Raw genomic sequence first — 17,731 nt, 5'->3', positions numbered from 1 at the left:
TGGCTCGTACCAGTACCCAGGCCTCTGGAGCTGGGGAAAGAATTTGCCCCTCCGTGCCAGTGGTTTGGAATACAAAGGTTTTTCCACTGCTAATGATCACTTCCCACCAGCAACTGAGGAGCACACAAGGTGGGGAGGGAGGGAATCTCAGACTCTTTCCTCCCTCTGACAGCTGGCTATGGGCCTCCTTGTTGCTTTATTCTCTGCCGCCCTGGCTGGAAAGTCTGGAACACACACTCACCACCTCCTGCAGCTCCATGTAGGCAATGGAGAAGAGATCCACCTTCACTGTGCTGCAGGGGAGAAAGGGGAGGTCAGGAATCTGCCAGACACAGCTCAAAGCCAGAGCAACTAACCCTTCCCCTCCCGAGCCCCTCACTGTGAACTAAAGTGACAAAAAGCGACAGAACTCAAAGAATCTGAAAGATGCCAGCTGGCAGGGCCAGTAATGCTGGGAAGCGAAGACATCAGTTGTTAACCTCTGCTCCCTAAGCAACAGACAGCTGGAGTACATAAGGACCTAGGAGGGAACGGTGCCCGGGGCTTTCCAGTCTCATCCTTGATTTCACAATCTCTTTATATTTACGATAGCTTTTGCTGCTGGGAGACGTTTTTTGGAGCTGCTGCCTTCGAGTCACGAAGCAAAGCAGCTGCGAGAGGAAGAGGCAGATGCTGGAGGAGCCAGGTACTTACTTGGTGAAGAATTTGTTCCAGACTTTGTGGCATTGTTGGAGATCCCCATTCACCTCCAGGAGAAGCCGGACCAGCGCTTTCCCGTGCTCCTCCATGGTCTGCAAAGGGGAGGGCAGAAAGTCCGCTTGGGTTTAGAGCCCCTGACCTCTCAGAGCCGAACATCTCGCACGCAGTGACTGTGCACCTCATATTCTCTATGGAAATATGCGCATGAATATGAATGTATTCTAACCGACTACCAGCAACCACCATGAGCTCGGTGCCCGTTGGCATCTGATCTTTCCCTTTCCAGTGAGGAGTGGCTTAGTTTCTATAGACTAGCTCTGCGCCAATCTATTATATCACCTACCCATTCCCCGTAGGCTCTTCCTTTCCTATTGAAACCGTCCATTACACTGAGTTAACTTAATATGGAGATACACATCTCATAGAGCTGGAAGGGACCTTGGGAGGTCATTGAGTCCGGTCCCCTGCCCTCTTGGCTGGACCAAGCACCATCTTTATGCAAAATATTGCATGCAAGCAATCACTGGAAAGCAGGTAATCCCCTGAACGTGTATATTTTATTTGTGTATCTGTAGTAAGGGCTCAAGAGGGGCAGTGAGTTGGTAATAGCAGTTATAGGGCTAATAGGCAAATAGACATGCTGCAGTTGTGAGTTGAAGCCTAACCTGGAGCTCTACGCCTCTCCGTCATTGGTGATAGTTAAGAGCAGGTTGGATAGGCATCTATCCGGGACGATCTAGCTGGTGCTTGGTCCTGCAGAGGGGGCAGGGAACCAGCTTTGATGGACTCCCAAGCCCCATTTCTACGATTCTACCATTTCTGTATTGAAATGAGGGATATTGACTGTACCATTATCATAAATGTATTCACGCTGAGAAAAACCCTATTTCCAAGGCCTCAAGAACAAGAAAGAGACCAGTGCGTTCTCCCTGCAGACGTGCTACACCGATATGGGTCGACGTCATCCGGTGCTGGACTCCATCTTGAACATGATACTTTATGACGGGGTGGGGAACTGAACCGAGGCAAAGTCTATTTAAGGTGAGGGAAGTAAACAATGGGGGTTTATAGACTGCGTCCCAATGAGGGTTTATAGACTGCGTCCCAACCTGCAAGGGGATACATGAAAATAGCCGGAAATAAAAGAACTATAATGAGCGGAGTGGAGGGAACTGTTCCACCCAGGTACAAAAGACATCTCTGGCCTGAGAAGGACATTACCTGAAATAAGAACTGGAGTGAGACATTATGACTTTCTCTCAGCGTATCAGGCTTAGCTGGTGTGTTTTGCTTTATTTTGCTTAGTAACTTGCTTTGGTCTGTCTGCTACCACTTAAAGCCTCTTAAATCCTACTTTTTATGTTTAATAAAATCACTTCTGTTTATTATTCAATCCAGTGTAAATAACTGTTACCAGGAGGACAACATCTGGCATCTGTCTCAGCCATTGAGAAAGGGGGCAAACAACTTACGAGATCACCCTGGGTAAACGTTATGCTAAGTAAGACAAATTTATCTGGGTTCTGGTCCCAGTGGGGCTGTGCATCTGGGTGCAGTGACAGACCCTTCTCAGTGTCCTTGGGGACCCGGCACCTGGGGGCTGTGTCAAGTCCTTGTGATGTAGCCATCTCAGTGTCTGTGTTGTTCTACAGCCCCAAATCTGTGCCTTCGCTGGGGAGACCAGGGAAGGACAGGGTGGCAGGGCACCCCAGAGGGCAGACAGGCAGTCTCAGCAGTATTTTCAGCACATTAAGAGACAGTCCCAAGGGGATCTCTGTGACCCAACTTGCCACAAATGTATCTAGCAGTAACACCTCACACTCACTGATAGATTTACCTTCCCCATGCCCTTCGGAGGTAGGGCTGTCTCATCACCACAGTGGGGGCTGATACACAGACAGCAGGGAAGTAACTTCCCACAGGTCACACAATGGCAGGGCTGGGCACTGAGCCCAGACGTCCAGCTGCACTTGTAAGGTGCCTTAACCATAAGGCCATGCTGCCAAGTGAAGGAGGGCCATTTTTGGGTGGCTGCTCCATTCTGTGTTATAAGGGGAGCTGTGCCAAGCTCACAGGAATGACCTGAGGAGACTGACACGCAGGAAGGGCGGAGACAGGTGTGAGTGGCAGCTGTTCATTTCTTCTGGTGGGGACAGCTGGTTGCCTTCTACTCCAGCTGCAGTTCCCAGCACCTCTGAAAATTGGGCTCACCGTGCCTTTTGGGCATTCAAAATCACTGATCGCTTCTGAAGAGTGTGGCCTGAGAAAGCATCACCCCAGTCCTCCCTCTTCCTGTGGAACCAGCCCTTTGGCTCTGGCCCAGCAAACAGGTGTATGAATGAAAAGGAGGATCTGACCTTCACCATTGGCTTCAGGTGCTGCTTCTGCATATTAAACCAGTCAGTGGTTCCCGACTGCAAGAGAACAGGAGAAAGAATAAGTGGGGAGAAGCAGGAGCTGCAGAGACAACCCAGCTGTGCCATTCAGCCAGGCACAACAGAGACACAACAGCACAACGCCTCCCTTGTGATTCCAGGTGGAATGAAAGCCAGACGGGCAGGCCAGCGACCCTCAGCATGGCAAGAAGGGGACTGGGAGCTAGTCGTCCAGGCTCCACCTCTCACCCCGAGCAGGTGGCAAGTTCAGTCCTGGAGCAAAAGGAGAACGCTGCACTTCTCAAGAGGGGCCCCACTGGGCAGTCAAAGGCCCAACCTGGACAAGCTTTGGGAACACTACTTCCCACCCCCTGCTGCAATCACATTCTGGACTAATGGGTTTTGTGTGCTGGCGTAAGGGAAGAGACAATGCTGGTGGCTCCAAGGGGAGGTCAGAGGAACCCCCACGGCCAAGGGAAGGAGAGAAGACAGAGGTGGGACTGTACCTTGAGAGCCTCCGTCACCATCTGCTGCAGGCTGGGGGTGAGAGTGCAAAGTTCCTGGAAGGCTTTCATTTTACAGACCTGGACCAGGACCCTGTGAAGAGAGAATCGCTGCTGAGCCACAGCTCCACCCAGAGAGCTTCCAAAATGAGAGATTTGCTGCCAGCCTCTCCCCATACACAGAGGTCCACAGAGCTCCCTTCTACCCGGTACATTATGGCCTCGCTACCAGGTCACAGCCAGAGGGAGAGACGACCCAGTGCTAATACTTTGTCAGCAGAGCAATGAGGCTTGGCAGGACTTGTTGTCCACAACCCAAATTCACCCTCCCACCTGAGAAATATCCTGGGATAGGAGAAGTTAAAGGGGATGGTTTGGAGCTGTGACTGGGGGAAGTTAGTTCCTGCTGACAGCCACCCCTCCGGCCAACACACACACCACGGGCTGAACCGGGGACCTAGCGGGGCTCTGAGAGACCCACATGCTCCAACGCGGAGGGGACCTGCAACAGGAACTGACCGGGGGGTTACTCATTTCTCTGGAGTTCACGTTATCCCATAGCATAAAGGCTACTACACTTAACTCAGCCAGTGCACACCCAGAAGGGAACACTCCCTAGGCCTCAGAGGATGAAGGACAGCAAGATGCCAGTTTAGAATGGGGGAAGTCTGTGTATTCCTTAGGGTAGGATGCTGTTTCTTCCCTGATTGGCGTGGTTCTCTTTATGAAGCACTGCAGCTGACTGACCTGAGCAGCAACTGTAGCCTGTGTGTAGACCTAGCAGAAGAGAGTGGGAAGACGATGCGGTACTTCTGGAGGACCGAGAGTCCATAGGCCAGCAAGGACTGGAAAGATTCGGCCAGCTCTGCTTTCTGGGAAGAAGAAATGGCAGATGTATCAACAGCGACACCAACAGTCACAGCACCTCAGAGGGACAACATGGCCCCAATCAACATGGTCTCGCTACAGAAGGGACTCATTCTGGATTTTGCAACTTGCACCTGTTTCCAAAACCTGTCCCGCTGTACAGGGAAGTACAAAGGAACGGCAGCCCTCCCAGGGAGGCGCTGAAATTACTCGCAGCTGTCTCTCAGAAACGAGAGGGGAAAAGCAAAAGGGAATCATCTTGAATGGATTTCTCGACTGCTTGAGGCACGGTCAGAAGCCCCCTGGTTGAGGCTCCCGAGGTTTGCATTTGAGTGAGGGAATAACCCCCCAACCCACCCATGGAACAAATACAGCAAAGGCAGGATCTTCCCAGGCGGGAACATGGGCACATTTTAACTCCCTCAGAGCAGCCTGACCGGGTCTGAGGACTCTCAATGGGCGAGCAGACAGACAAGCTGGATACACTATCAGTGTTATTTGCAGCTTCTGACTGGGAATTAAACCACAGGATGGGTATAGCACAGACAGAGGCACCAGCTTCCACTCCAATGCGCCTAAGAAGATCACCCCCTAGGGCCAAGAGGACAGCGTGGTCTCCCCCGCCTATTCGCAAGGTGCCAGCCCTCCTGGGGAAGGGCAGTTTCTGTGAGCGCTCTCTGGATAGGAGCGAGAGCAGTCAATGAGGAGCTGCTGGATAGTAAAGACCTTCAGGTCCCACCTCCCTGAGTTGGGTTTGAATCAGTAACCTTGAGGTGAAGGATGCTCTAGCCCAGTATTTCTCAGCCAGGGGTACACATACCCTTGGGGGTACAAAGAAGTCTTCCAGAGGGTCCATCAACTCACCTAGATATTTCCCTAGTCTTACAACAGGCTGCATAAAAACACTAGTAAAGTCAGTACAAGCTAAAAGTTCATTGAGACCATAGCCGCGTCTACACGTGCCGGCGACTTCGGAGTAGCGGCACTAACTTCGAAATAGCGCCTGTCACGGCTACACGCGCCGGGCGCTATTTCGATGTTAACATCGACGTTAGGCGGCGAGACGTCGAAGCCGCTAACCCCATGAGGGGATGGGAATAGCGCCCTACTTCGAAGTTGAACGTCGAAGTAGGGCACGTGTAGCCGATTCGCGTCCCGCAACATCGAAATAGCGGGGTCCGCCATGGCGGCCATCAGCTGAGGGGTTGAGAGACGCTCTCTCTCCAGCCCCTGCGGGGCTCTATGGTCACCGTGTGCAGCAGCCCTTAGTCCAGGGCTTCTGGCTGCTGCTGCTGCAGCTGGGGATCCATGCTGCATCCACAGGGTCTGCAACCAGTTGTCGGCTCTGTGGACCTTGTGTTGTTTAGTGCAACTGTGTCTGGGAGGGGCCCTTTAAGGGAGCGGCTTGCTGTTGAGTCCGCCCTGTGACCCTGTCTGCAGCTGTTCCTGGCACCCTTATTTCGATGTGTGCTACTTTGGTGTGTAGACGTTCCCTCGCAGCGCCTATTTCGATGTGGTGCTGCGCAACGTCGATGTTGAACGTCGACGTTGCCAGCCCTGGAGGACGTGTAGACGTTATTCATGGAAATAGACTATTTCGATGTCGCAACATCGAAATAAGCTACTTCGATGTAGGCTTCACGTGTAGACGTAGCCAATGACAGGTAAACAGTATTTCTATTCCAATTCACGCATTTGATAATGTGATGGTAGAATGTCAGCACGTTTGCAGTAGTTGTCTTCTGTGATATTTTTGCATGTTTTTGTCGGATGGTAGTTTTTAACCGTGGTGTAACTTGGTGGTTTGCAAAGCAAATCTGACTCCTAAAAAGGGTGCAGTGATCTGGAAAGATTGAATGGCACATGTTACAAGACCTCCGATTACGTAAACACCACAATTCCCAACCGGTGGTACATGTACCCTTAGGGGCATGCGGAGAAGTCTTGGAGTACTTATAATTTTGTGTTTTGCAAAAGGGGTACTTCATAAAACCATCTCAACCTGATTTCTAGAGGACAACAGGATTTTAATGACCGTCTGTATTATGAGGCGTCGGAAGCAGCTCCTTAGACCACGGTCAGGTTTTTCACCTCGCTGGCATGTGCCACAAGCTCCTTCCAAAGAGAGCCCCCGCCTACGCCAAACCAGTCGCTTGCATTTGTGGCACTTCTCAGCCAGCCCACAAGGAGCCGAGAGAGGTGATGTGAAGATGGTCCCTCAGCTGTTGTGGCTTATTGGAGACAGAGGTGAAAAAAGTACCCAAAGTTACTTGAGTAAAAGTGCGGCTGCTTTCACTTCTGGATGCTTGAGTACAATTAGGATGCGACACGTGTGTGTGCGTGTGTGCACGTACGCTTTTACTCAAGTAGTTTTCCAGAGGGACACCTAAGTACATTTGTCCCCTCACGCCTAAAAAAAGCAGGTGTGTTTTTACTGAAGTAACTTTTGGAGTACTTCTTCCACCTCTGACTGGAGGTTGCTCGTTGGCCCCTGGAACTCCTCCCCACGCACAGCTCTGGTGTTTGCTCCTACCTGCTCAGGTCGCAGCCTCTTCTGGACCCACTGGTACTCGATGCTGGTGATCTGGTGCAGCAAGCAGCTGCCGTTGAACTCTAAGCTCTGGTAGAGCTTGCTGTAAGCCAGCCACTGGCTACAACGAAGGGGAAAAGACACACTCTGAGCACCCAAGAAGCGAGAAGGCACCAAAGGGAACCGGGATAGTGGGGGAAGGGTGATTCTGACGGCCATGAGATCATGTAGGCCAGGCCCAGGGACGTCCTCAGGTTGGAACATGTTCTCAGGAGACCAAGGGATTCAGGCTCAGATGCTTCTTGTGGCCCCCAGAAGCTACGGATAGCAGTAGTGAGTGCTCCCGCACCAACCGCCATGCGTCCCAACCCATAGCTACGGCCAAGGGAGAGAATTCCAATAGTTCTGCTACTGTAAACATGCAGAGAGGGCGTGTTGTGGGGTGCCGTCAGGGGTATTTGGTGATAGAGGTGTTTGTTGTACCAGGCAGAAGTGACCAAATGCATGGAGAAGAGCAAGGAAGTCAGACTACTGACCTTGCTGTGGGCAGGAGGTGTGAGCATCTCCAGTTTGTTTATTATTATTATTATGCTATACCTCCTACTTCCACAGGGCTTGTTATTTGGGAATCTCAAAGCACACCACTAAGCATAGTCTGACTTCACAATGCTTGTGAAATAGGGCAACGTTAGATTTGTAAGATTTTACAAACAGAGGCAAGGGGTGGTGTGGGGGTTAAAGGACTTGCCCAAGGTCACCCAGACTCAGTGGCAGAGGAGGGGAATCGAACCTAGGTCTCCTAGATCCCATATACCCGTGTCATAATCATAGCCCAACACTGGCCGGGCTGGCTGCGGGCAGGGGTACTCACGCCATGACTTGGTGAAAGTCAGACACGTCTTTCTGAGCAGCATGCAGGTACAGGATCGTGCTGGCATGTTTACTCAGCTCCCCATCCCAGGAAGTACTCCCCGCCTGGCCAGGGAAGGAAAGAGCAAGGGAGTTAATCCCATCCCACAGAAGAGAAAAGAATCTGGATCCTTCTATGGTTTGTATTTGGTTTTAATTTCCCCTGCACCTCCTCTCTAGGATTGACCCTTCAAAGCCACATAGGCTTTGCCCCAGTCCAGGCGATACCCACATGGTTCAGCCACCCGTGGGCTCAGATGGACTGAAGGGCTTACTGGAAAGATAATGGAAAGTGCTGGATCAAGTAGCTGTTGCAGGAGTGAGGAACAAGGCTGAAGGTCTGCTGGGACTGGTCCAGTTTTCACGTAACCTCACACAATTGCCACAGAAACCAAGGTCTTTTAATGGAGACATAGAATCCTAGAATACCAGAGCTGGAAGGGACCTCGAGAGGTCATCGAGTCCAGTCCCCTGCCCTCTTGGCAGGACCACGCACCATCTATATCATCCCTGATAGATGTCTGTCTAACCTGCTCTTAAATGTCTCCAAAGATGGACATTCCACTACCTCTCTAGACAATGTATTCCACTGTTTAACCACCTGGACAATTAGGACGATTTTCCCAATGTCCAACCTAAACCTCCCTTGCTGCAGTTTAAGCCCATTGCTCCTTGTCCTATCCTCAGAGGCCGAGGAGAACAGCATTTCTCCCTCCTCCTTGTCACCCTCTTTTATCAAAGAGGGCCCTTTTTGCCTCTCCCAGGTGGATGTTAGCGATCTCGGTATCTTACACAGCATGTCCCTTCTCAGCACCATGGGCAGTTGTGTTGGACGTCTGCACCACTGGGGGTAATTCATCGCTTCGGAAAGTCTCCTGGGAGATTCCCACAAGCTCCAAAGACAGCTGCAATCCAACTCATCCGCACTGCATGAAATTAAACCCTCCCCTAGTTCCCGCCAGCTTCCTGGTCTCCCATGTACCTGGTGCTGCAAGATCTCGTAGAACACCATCTGCTGCAGCAGGTGACGGTGGATGGTGTAGCTTGGCTGGGTCTTGCTCAAAGAGGTGGACCTCTGAAACGAGAAACCAAAGCAGAGAGATGGCTCGGAGCGTGAGATGGAAGGGAGCACGTCTCCACCAGACACCCAAACCTCCAAGCCATTGGACAAACCTGGAGCTGGACTCACAGGTCCCTTGATTAATGGCAGGACTTTGCGTTCATACCCAAGCGACTGCATCCTTGGTGGGAGGTTTGACACAGCCTCCTGGAAGAGTTAAGCCAAGTGCCCCGGTTTTCAGGGTAATCCATCATGAGGCACCGCTGAGGCTGAGGCATAGACTTTAGCATGGGAGGATCCATGGAGATGTGAGAAGGTGCCAAAGAGAAAAGGGAACAACCAGGATACATGGGAATGGACTCCCCACTCATCATTACAGAGCCCACGGGCCTCCTACACTTCTGTAACCCCAGAGCAGGCAGTCACAGGGTCAGGCCTGCTGCTACCCCCCTCGCCTACAACCCTAGAGCTCCTGTTTAACATCCTCCCCTCACCAAAAGCTCCTCCTACCTTCTTGTGAGTCAGCAGAAACTGCAGGTGGCACTGCCCCCGGTCAGGGTAGGTTTCCGTCCGTGGCTCCAGGTTGTACCACTCGTCACTCCTGCAATGCAGGTCCTGTAGACAGGGACGGACAGACAGACAAATGGATGTCAAACACTGGAACACCAGCAACACCAGCAACCATTCAGAGAACAGGATCCATCAAATTAACGTGGAATTTATACTTAATTTTAAAAATAACCCACGGCTGGGGGCCCTTTTCCTCAATTTGTTTTGATTTTTCAATACAAAATGCACCAGCGGCACGGCACAGCACGGCTGTTGTTATCTCTCAGCACTGATCACAAGCAAAAACCCTTTGCTTATTTACGCCACAGCTAACAACTGCACTCACGTTACTTTGAGCCCTGATCTGTCCCGTCCATAGGACAAGGTGGGACAGCCACCCCAGACCCTGCACTTTTGAGGGCCCCACAGCAGCCGCCCCATGGGCAGGGAGGAAGAGGATTACCTGGACCAGGGTGTGGTAGCAGGTGGTGGCTGCACCAGCAGGGGGTTGATTCCCCTCACTGCCCACCCCAGCACTTGTCACACAGACAGTGTGAGCGACAGCCTGCTCCATGCTGTGCCCTCCCAGCCTGCTGCTCATGGTGTCTGTGCAGTGAGTACAAAGACAGGGGGGAAGGCCAAGGGGAGAAACACACACGTGTCTGGGAACTGAAAGGGACCTCAGAAGGTCATTACATCCAGTCCCCTGCCCTCTTGGCAGGGCCAAATACCATCTCTTTTTTAATCTATTTGCTCCAGATCCCCAAGTGAACCCCTCAAGGATTGAACTCACAACTGTAAGTTTAGCAGGCCAATGCTTAAACCACTGAGCTATGGCTGGCCTGAGGCTGCTACTGCTGTCTGCTGTCATGCTCTGCTTGTGGCAGGGCCTGTGGCACAGGGGTTGCCCTGAGCCCCATGCCTGGGCCACTGAGGGGGTTGCCCTAGGTCCTGTGCCCCCCCTCATGATCGCGCTGCTTGGGCCTGAGGGATTGATGACTCCCAGGGGTGTGGAGGGGACCAACAAATCCCAGTTCATGATAAGTTCTTTGAGGAAGTGTGACCTAGTGGTGAGAGCATGGGAGAGCTGGGCCCTGCTGTCTGCCGGCACTGTGGGCCTCAGTTTCCCTTTCTGTCACATGGCAATGACAGTGCTGCCCAACCCCGGAGAGGCCGAATTAAAGCTTGTGACATGGTATTAGAGTCTCAGAGGAAAGATGCTCCCGAACAATACAGTATTGTTACAACCCCATTCTCACCTGTAAGCGCAGAACCACGTTGCCCAGGAAGTCGTCCTGCCCTTTGTCTTTCCGAGCATCCTTAAAGATCCTGGAAAAGAAGATGTAAATCAGCTGGGGGAAATAAGACAATTATGTCCCAGGAATCTCAGACATCTCCAGGCTGTGCAGTGCACTGGACAGGCCAATCTAGCACTGGGCCCAGGAGAGGGGTGTCCCTGGAATCTCCATACTGATTGCTTCTGATGCAAAATGCCTGCAGAGCTGGAAACAGCCTGGATGCAGGGACTACAACCACTCAGTGATGGTCTGTACTTATTTCTATTCCAACGGTATGCAAGCTGAGCAATTTAATATGCAGATGAGCTGTGGACCAAGACATGAGCCCCTGGTCCCCCAAAGTCAGAGTCAGTGGTGTCCAAATTCCCGTGTCACAGACAGCATGTCTGCATTGCAGGCTGGCTGCCTTTGTCCAACCCACCTGTAATCCACTCTGAAAGCTCTCATGTGTATCAAGGGATCTGGCTTATCTTGAGATATGCGGCAAGGCCTGTGTTGAGCCCTAACCTGCACCCTGAGAGATCCCTGGCTTGTCCCAGGTTTGGGAGGGAGAGAAATAAGCAGCACCTCAGCTAAAGGTGCAGGATGGTTACAGCCCCATCCACAAAGGAGTCCAGGGAAGACAGACAAGTTTTCCGCAGCACACCACAAAACAGTCCCTGGAGAGAAGAGGTGCCACGAACTCTGGCTGCAGCACCGGAGAGGTCCCAGGGAACCAGGCACGTGTTCTGCAGACACATGGGCTCTCACAGCCAGGTTGGCTGATTCACACCGGCATGTACGTGAGCCAGGACACGCGCTGCACCTGTCACGGAGACATGCCCTGCAGGATGCAGACCGGAGCGGGAAGAGAGGCTGTGGCCCAGCAAGGAGGTGCAAGTCACTGAAGTCCTGGCCACCTCCAAAATTCATCTCCATGTACCCCGGTCTCTAACTGTGTGTGCGCTGGGCCTTGTTAGTCCAGTACAGCAGACACCCATGTCCCAGGCTGGAGCACAGCAGGCCCATAACTCTTGGGACCTATTTGGTGCTGGGCAGGGAAAGGGAGCTCTCTGCAGGTCTTCTGGTGCATTCCCCAGGGTGCAGCTTGCTCAGAGGAAGCTGCGCACTGTAGCCCCAGAGGAAATGTTACTGCTGCAAGTGAGGATTAACTAGTGGGAAGAACAAGGCCCAGAGCTGAGGAGCAACTCACCACAGGGGAGGACGGGAGCACAGGGCAGAGGTGCTCCCATGTCTGCAGCTCAGCAGAGCAAAGGTCTGACACTCACCCCCAAACTCAGCAGTGGCGCAAACACGTGCTGAGCAAGGACCTTACAGTGCCACGCACAGAGCAGCATGGGAGTCAAGTGTGCGCACCGCTGACAGAGCTGGGTCACTGACAGACCAGCCACCGCTCCCCAGAACCCACCTCTTCAGGCCATGGAGGTCCGTCAGCTCTCCCAGCTTCTGTCGCACAGATTCCACAGCATCCAAGTCCCTGCAGGGGACGGGCAGAAACACAGCAGGTGAGGAAGCCATTAGCTAGTGGGCCACAGGGAAGCCACTCTGACGTGGAAGGCAGAAAATCAGAGGGTAAAGGAGGCGAGATGATGCTCAGATACAGTGTAGTTCCGGGGACGGTATGAAACCCTGCGGTGCTGGCAGGTCTATCCCAGGCAGGTAAGTCGTTTGTAGGTACACAAAAGTCTAGTTATGGGAATTAAGGAGCTAGAACTGACTTCTTTGCAATTGACTTACCTGGAGGTCCTCACAGAGGGAGTTTGACAGGAGGAACGCCCCCGCCAACTTCCCGTACTCCTCGCAGTACTGGGGGGCACGGGGGTCGACTGCCGACCCCAGATAGTTCGATTTCACACGTCTCTACCAGCTGCGTGAAATCGATCTCCCACGTAGGAGAGACGTCCCCGGGACAAGAGCTGCAGAGGTTCTGAGGTACCTGTGGCAACAAGCCTCCCCTCCCTGCGCTCAAAGTCCTTCTCATCCATCACAAAGGGGCATAAGCCCAAGTCTGGAAAAGCCTTTGCACATCACCTTCACAGAGATTGCACCGGCTCAGGGCACAGGGCCTTTGTTTCCCGTTCGCTCACACGTCTCCCTCCTCGCTAGAATCTCCACATCCGAATTCAGGGCCGGAGGCGCCGTAGCCTTGCCCCTCGCGCGACCCTTTCCACTCATGCAAAGTGAAAGCAAAACACTGCTCCTCTCGTACACTGACCCAGCCCACTCGCTCTACACCGCGTGAAGCCCAGCTTGCGGCCAGTGGCAGCGGAGAGCCAGGATCAGAGGACATCACCGGGGCGCCACGCACGGAGCTGTGAAGGTGCAGGTGCCTCTCAGGGCTCAGTCCAAATGAGCAAGATTTTTTCCTCACAGACCACCCTGGTATGTTCACCCCAAGCTGGCACAGGTGCCCTGCGCCCCATGACACTCACCACATGTCCAGGTGGAAGCTGGAATTGGCTTCGTCATCAAACTCCCTGCGGGGACAGAAAATGTTACTCTTAGGATTCTGAGATGGTCACAGATATTAGGAAGGGAGAGATTAAAGGCAGGCGGCCGCCTTTCCCCCACCCCTCCGCCCCACTCTGGGTAGAAACAGTCTAGAGCTGGGGATGCTGCTTTGTGCCAATGAACAGAGACAAGTCCGGCACCTGAAGCATCCCAACTGCTCTCAGATTCAAATCTGGGTACTCCCAGGCAACATGTTGCGTCCTGTATCTCAGAACCGGGGGCAGGCCTTCGGTGCACAACCTTCAGTGTTTTCTGGCTTGCCCATGAACACCAGAAAGAAGCTTTATGGCTGCCAAATGTGGAAGACACAGGGCGAAATTACTGGTGGAATATCTAAGGGAGTCTAATCTCTGCAATAAACCTGGTCTGCTAGCCTGGCCTGGCCTGCAAGATGCCCACTCAGTGCGTGAACTGCAAACATTTTAAAGTCACGCATCAGCTCACCTCAGAGCCTGGGCCTTCCAACTTGTGCTACTGTGCTAAGAGCAGCCATACAGACATTCCTGCTCAGGCTGGCACGGAGGGGCTCTAAGCTCTAACCCCTTCGTAGGGTCTCACAGTCTGACAAGCAACGGCTACATTCGGCGCTGTAGCATGAGTCTGAGTCTGAAGGCCTGGGCTCTACGACTCAGCACTGCGGCATTCGGTCAGGCAGCGCAGACATACCAAGAGCTCATCGGACATCGCTCGTCCACTCTCTCCAACTTCTTCACCAGGCTAAAATGATACAGGAATTTTTGCTCTTTGAACACACAGAGGCCAGTGTTTATAGCACAGCCGCCTGGCCTGTAATCCCATCTCTCACAACCTGCTTTAACCACTAGCCCACGTTACCTCCCAGATTATGTCAGTGCAAAAGACCACACTTTGGACGTAGGATGCCAACTGTCCATGCAAGCAAAGAGGAGACAGCTGGGGCAGAAGAGCAGGTAAAGGAAGGGACAAGGGGGAGACCTACAGTACAAAGGTCTCGTTCCACACAGGATTGAGAGTTTGATTTATGACTTGGGTGCGGTGGGTCTGGTCTTCGGGGATCATGTTTTTCACCACGGCCTTTAATCGCTTCTTGCTCTCCTGATGGGAGCTGCTGTCCCTGGAAGGCTCTGGCCTCTTTGATTCTATCCCCAGCAGGCAGTATGGGTCGCTGAACCCTGCAAGTGCAAGGCATCAAAAAAAATTCTTCCGACAGAAATCTCCATGGTGACAAAGTGCAGCAGCCACCGTGTGTGCCAAGGTCCCCCGGCCTCTCAGAGGCAGGGGCAATGATGACAATATTTTGCACTGGGCACCTTCAAGCTGAGGCGCTCAAAGTGCTTCACAAATATTAATCCCCACATCACTTCTTACAATTAGAGAAACTGAGGCACTGACGGGTGACTCATTGGCCTAAAGTCAGAGGCACTGTGAGAACAGAACCCAGAGCTCCTGGTGCCCAGTTCCCTGCTCTAACCAGGTACAAATATATCTGTGTCATGCATTTATTCACACTCACCACTGACATCTTTACCCAGAATGTCTTTGGCTTGCTTCACCGTCACTTTCAGACAAAAAATGGGTTTCTGGAATTAAAGAAAACAAACAACTCATCTCACCTGAAGGAAAAATCTCCATCCTGCACTGAAGTGAATGTGGATTGGATTGATATGTAAAGCCCCTGATAAACCAAGGAAGCAGCACACATAATTACAATATCATCACCCCCACACACTCAAATATTAGGCTCCCCCCAAAACATGACAAAATGGCTGAGAAAAGACCTTTTAAAATAATAAATTTGAAAGGCTTGTTTTTAATTTGCCTTCTGGGTTTTCATTTAGTTTTCGTGGAGCACTCAGGTCACACTTCTCCACAACACGGAGGACTAGCTGTTCAGTCTTCTAAAAATTAAAAGCCAATTCTCACATAACAACATGACTCCAGAGGCTGGGGATTTAAGAAAAACAGCTCTCCCCTTCCTTCCTCACTGGACACGTCTGTCTGCTGGCCCTTCCAAGTCAGCTTTTACAGCGATCCCACTCTCACCACGAGTAGGGTGAAAATTCCTCAGGCAGGCCATGGTTTGTGCTAAAGACCCCCCTATTCAATTCTTAGAGTCTGGAGTAGGCCTATAATATAGAAACCCAGCTAGCATGAGTGGAAGGATACCTTGCTAGGACCCCTTCTCCCTTATCTCTCTCACCAGATACCTGGATGGGCCCCCTTCTCCCTCATCTCCCTCACAATACTCAGAGAAGGGCAGGAAGGGCCTTGAAGTCTGAAGGGAGGAACAGCTGCTTCAGCAACTACATACCAAGGAGAGGTCCTACATGTGGAAACCCATTGTTAGTGCTGTGTTAATGACCTGGGCTTTAAATCTTCTAGATAACAGCCTCCCTCCCTCCCGCAGGCGCCAGTGTGGAGACAACGCCACATTCTCTATCCTATCTTGACACAAACTGGTCATTGTATGTCTGTTTTGGTTAACATGCAGAGGAAACCACCTGTACTAGAGATAAGCTATGGGCAGGGATAGCCTGTAACCTTTTTAGATTATTGGCTTACTGTGCTCATTTTGTCTTGCTGCGAGAACATATCCAGGCGTGGGTGACACCCATGTCATAGTTTTCCCCCCGCCCATCAATAATCTATATAATCAATTGTAACTCATCGTCTGGCAGTGCTTCACTGAGTGCTGATGGGCGAAGTGGCGCTCCACCAGCGCTGTGTGTAATAAACCCTCCTGCTTCCTTCAAACACAGTGTCCAGACTCTGTTCCAACACCAAACCCTTCCCTCCTCCGGAGAGATCAAGCACAACTTTCCCTTCAGAGCAGCATAGGAAGCGAAACTGACCACGGACCCAGCCGTGAAACTGACTAGGTTTTGTGCTATCATGCACACAAAGTAAATAACAATAGGCCTGTCTTTATAGCATCATATCCTGACTTCTGACCCTGCCAGTCCCCTCCAGTCATTAGCCCATACCAGTTCTCTGAAGACCAAAGTCTGGACCTAAACAAACAGCTGGGTTACAATGTATGCAGATGCCAGCTGGGTCCCTTTTACAGATATGACTGGCAAGGTGCTGACAGGCAGATCCCTGCGTGACTCTCTCTTCTCCTTTTTGCTGTCAGAGGCTGGTGCTGAGAGAGGTGGCAAATTTCTCTCAGGAAACTAAAACCAAACCAAACCCAACCAATGATACTTTCAATGGCTTCTGAGCCCTTCTCTTCTCCCACCTCTGCACTGGGGGGTGGGGGTTGGGAACGAATTAGTCACTGAACTTCCGAGAGACTAATGAGGAAGCTTTTCTGTCACCTTTTCTGGGCATCAGAGCTGTGGAAACACACTGCAGAATGGGCAAGGCCAAAGAAAGCATCTGGGGACAGGGGATTTATGGGAAATATTGCTCCCAACCCTCAGCTCCAGGCCAGGTGTTATGGGATCTCTCTCCTCCAGCATCTGCTCCTTCCCATACTAACAGCAGAGCTGGCTCCTGACAGGGCTTCTGCTGGCCACTGGGCTGTACTCTGTAATTCCACTAAGAAGCATGGAGTGAGAGAGAACAGGCCACTGCAGGTAACTCTGCTGGAGATGGAGGTGTGATTTTCTGCTCAGGCAGACATCCCAGAGACAAATTAAGGGTTTGTGGGGCCCTGGGCCAGAGCAAGTGGGGGGGCTCTCCCCATCCCTTCTGCCACTCCGGGAGAGGAGCAGGGTTGGGGAGTGGGGTCTCCCCCAGCAGTACCACCATGAGGGCACAGTGAGTCGAAGCGTGTATTTTCCTAGGCACAGGCCCTGGTGGCCCAGTGGCTAATCCATCATCGAGTCATACTCTCACCAGCTCTCACAGAGCTAGCAGGCTACAAATAGAAGCGTAGCTGCCAGGGTGCAGCCCGAGAGCTGGGCTAGGGTCCCCAGTGGGTTTGTCAGTGGTGCAGGCAATTCACCCTGCCACCACAGCTGCGCTTCTGCTTTTAGTGTGCTCGCTCAGTGACAACTGGGATGCAGACATCTGCCTGAGCTGGAAATTGCACCATCAGCTCCTGTACAGTCACACCCAGGCTCTGGCTCCTACTCCCTTTTTATAACTGGTCTTGCAGCCCCACAGGTTTGCAGAGGAGACAAAGGTTGAGGGATTGGGGCGCATCCACTATACACCACCCACGCAGTCAGTTGGTTCCCCTCTTGGCTCCCCAAAGCACTGGGCATTTCATAGCAGCAACCGACAGTATCAAAGGGCAAGCTTGGAGTACAGATAGCCCATATGTGCATCAGCTAACCAGCTGCTATTTTACTATTGACCAGGACACAGAATTTAGGATCAAGCCATGCAGATATCCACATTGAATGGACCTCTGGCATTGACGTGGCCTTTGTTATTCCATGTAACCGAAGCACTGAGATCAGTACCATGTGTGCAGACCATAGCTACACACAGCCACATTACCA

General features: G+C 52.1%; 1 protein-coding gene across 1 annotated transcript in view; it reads right to left on the bottom strand.

Moving 5' to 3' along the window:
• Positions 1-17,731, bottom strand: part of UNC13D (unc-13 homolog D) — a 56,284-nt gene that overhangs the window by 18,004 nt on the left and 20,549 nt on the right. Inside the window, exons 5-18 of the mRNA XM_075014471.1 lie at positions 14,794-14,860; positions 14,260-14,452; positions 13,223-13,267; positions 12,199-12,267; positions 10,752-10,821; positions 9,454-9,558; positions 8,866-8,958; positions 7,846-7,949; positions 6,978-7,095; positions 4,325-4,449; positions 3,581-3,671; positions 3,057-3,113; positions 694-791; positions 242-293 (exon numbers count right to left, since the gene is read on the bottom strand). Of these exons, the coding sequence (XP_074870572.1) occupies positions 242-293; positions 694-791; positions 3,057-3,113; positions 3,581-3,671; positions 4,325-4,449; positions 6,978-7,095; positions 7,846-7,949; positions 8,866-8,958; positions 9,454-9,558; positions 10,752-10,821; positions 12,199-12,267; positions 13,223-13,267; positions 14,260-14,452; positions 14,794-14,860 (1,287 nt within the window). The remainder of the gene's footprint in view (positions 1-241; positions 294-693; positions 792-3,056; positions 3,114-3,580; positions 3,672-4,324; positions 4,450-6,977; positions 7,096-7,845; positions 7,950-8,865; positions 8,959-9,453; positions 9,559-10,751; positions 10,822-12,198; positions 12,268-13,222; positions 13,268-14,259; positions 14,453-14,793; positions 14,861-17,731) is intronic.

Source organism: Carettochelys insculpta, chromosome 20 (genome assembly GCF_033958435.1).
Source record: "Carettochelys insculpta isolate YL-2023 chromosome 20, ASM3395843v1, whole genome shotgun sequence".
NCBI lineage: Eukaryota > Metazoa > Chordata > Testudines > Carettochelyidae > Carettochelys > Carettochelys insculpta.
Note: the sequence above shows the minus strand (reverse complement) of the source record. Positions and strands in the feature narration are given on the sequence as shown.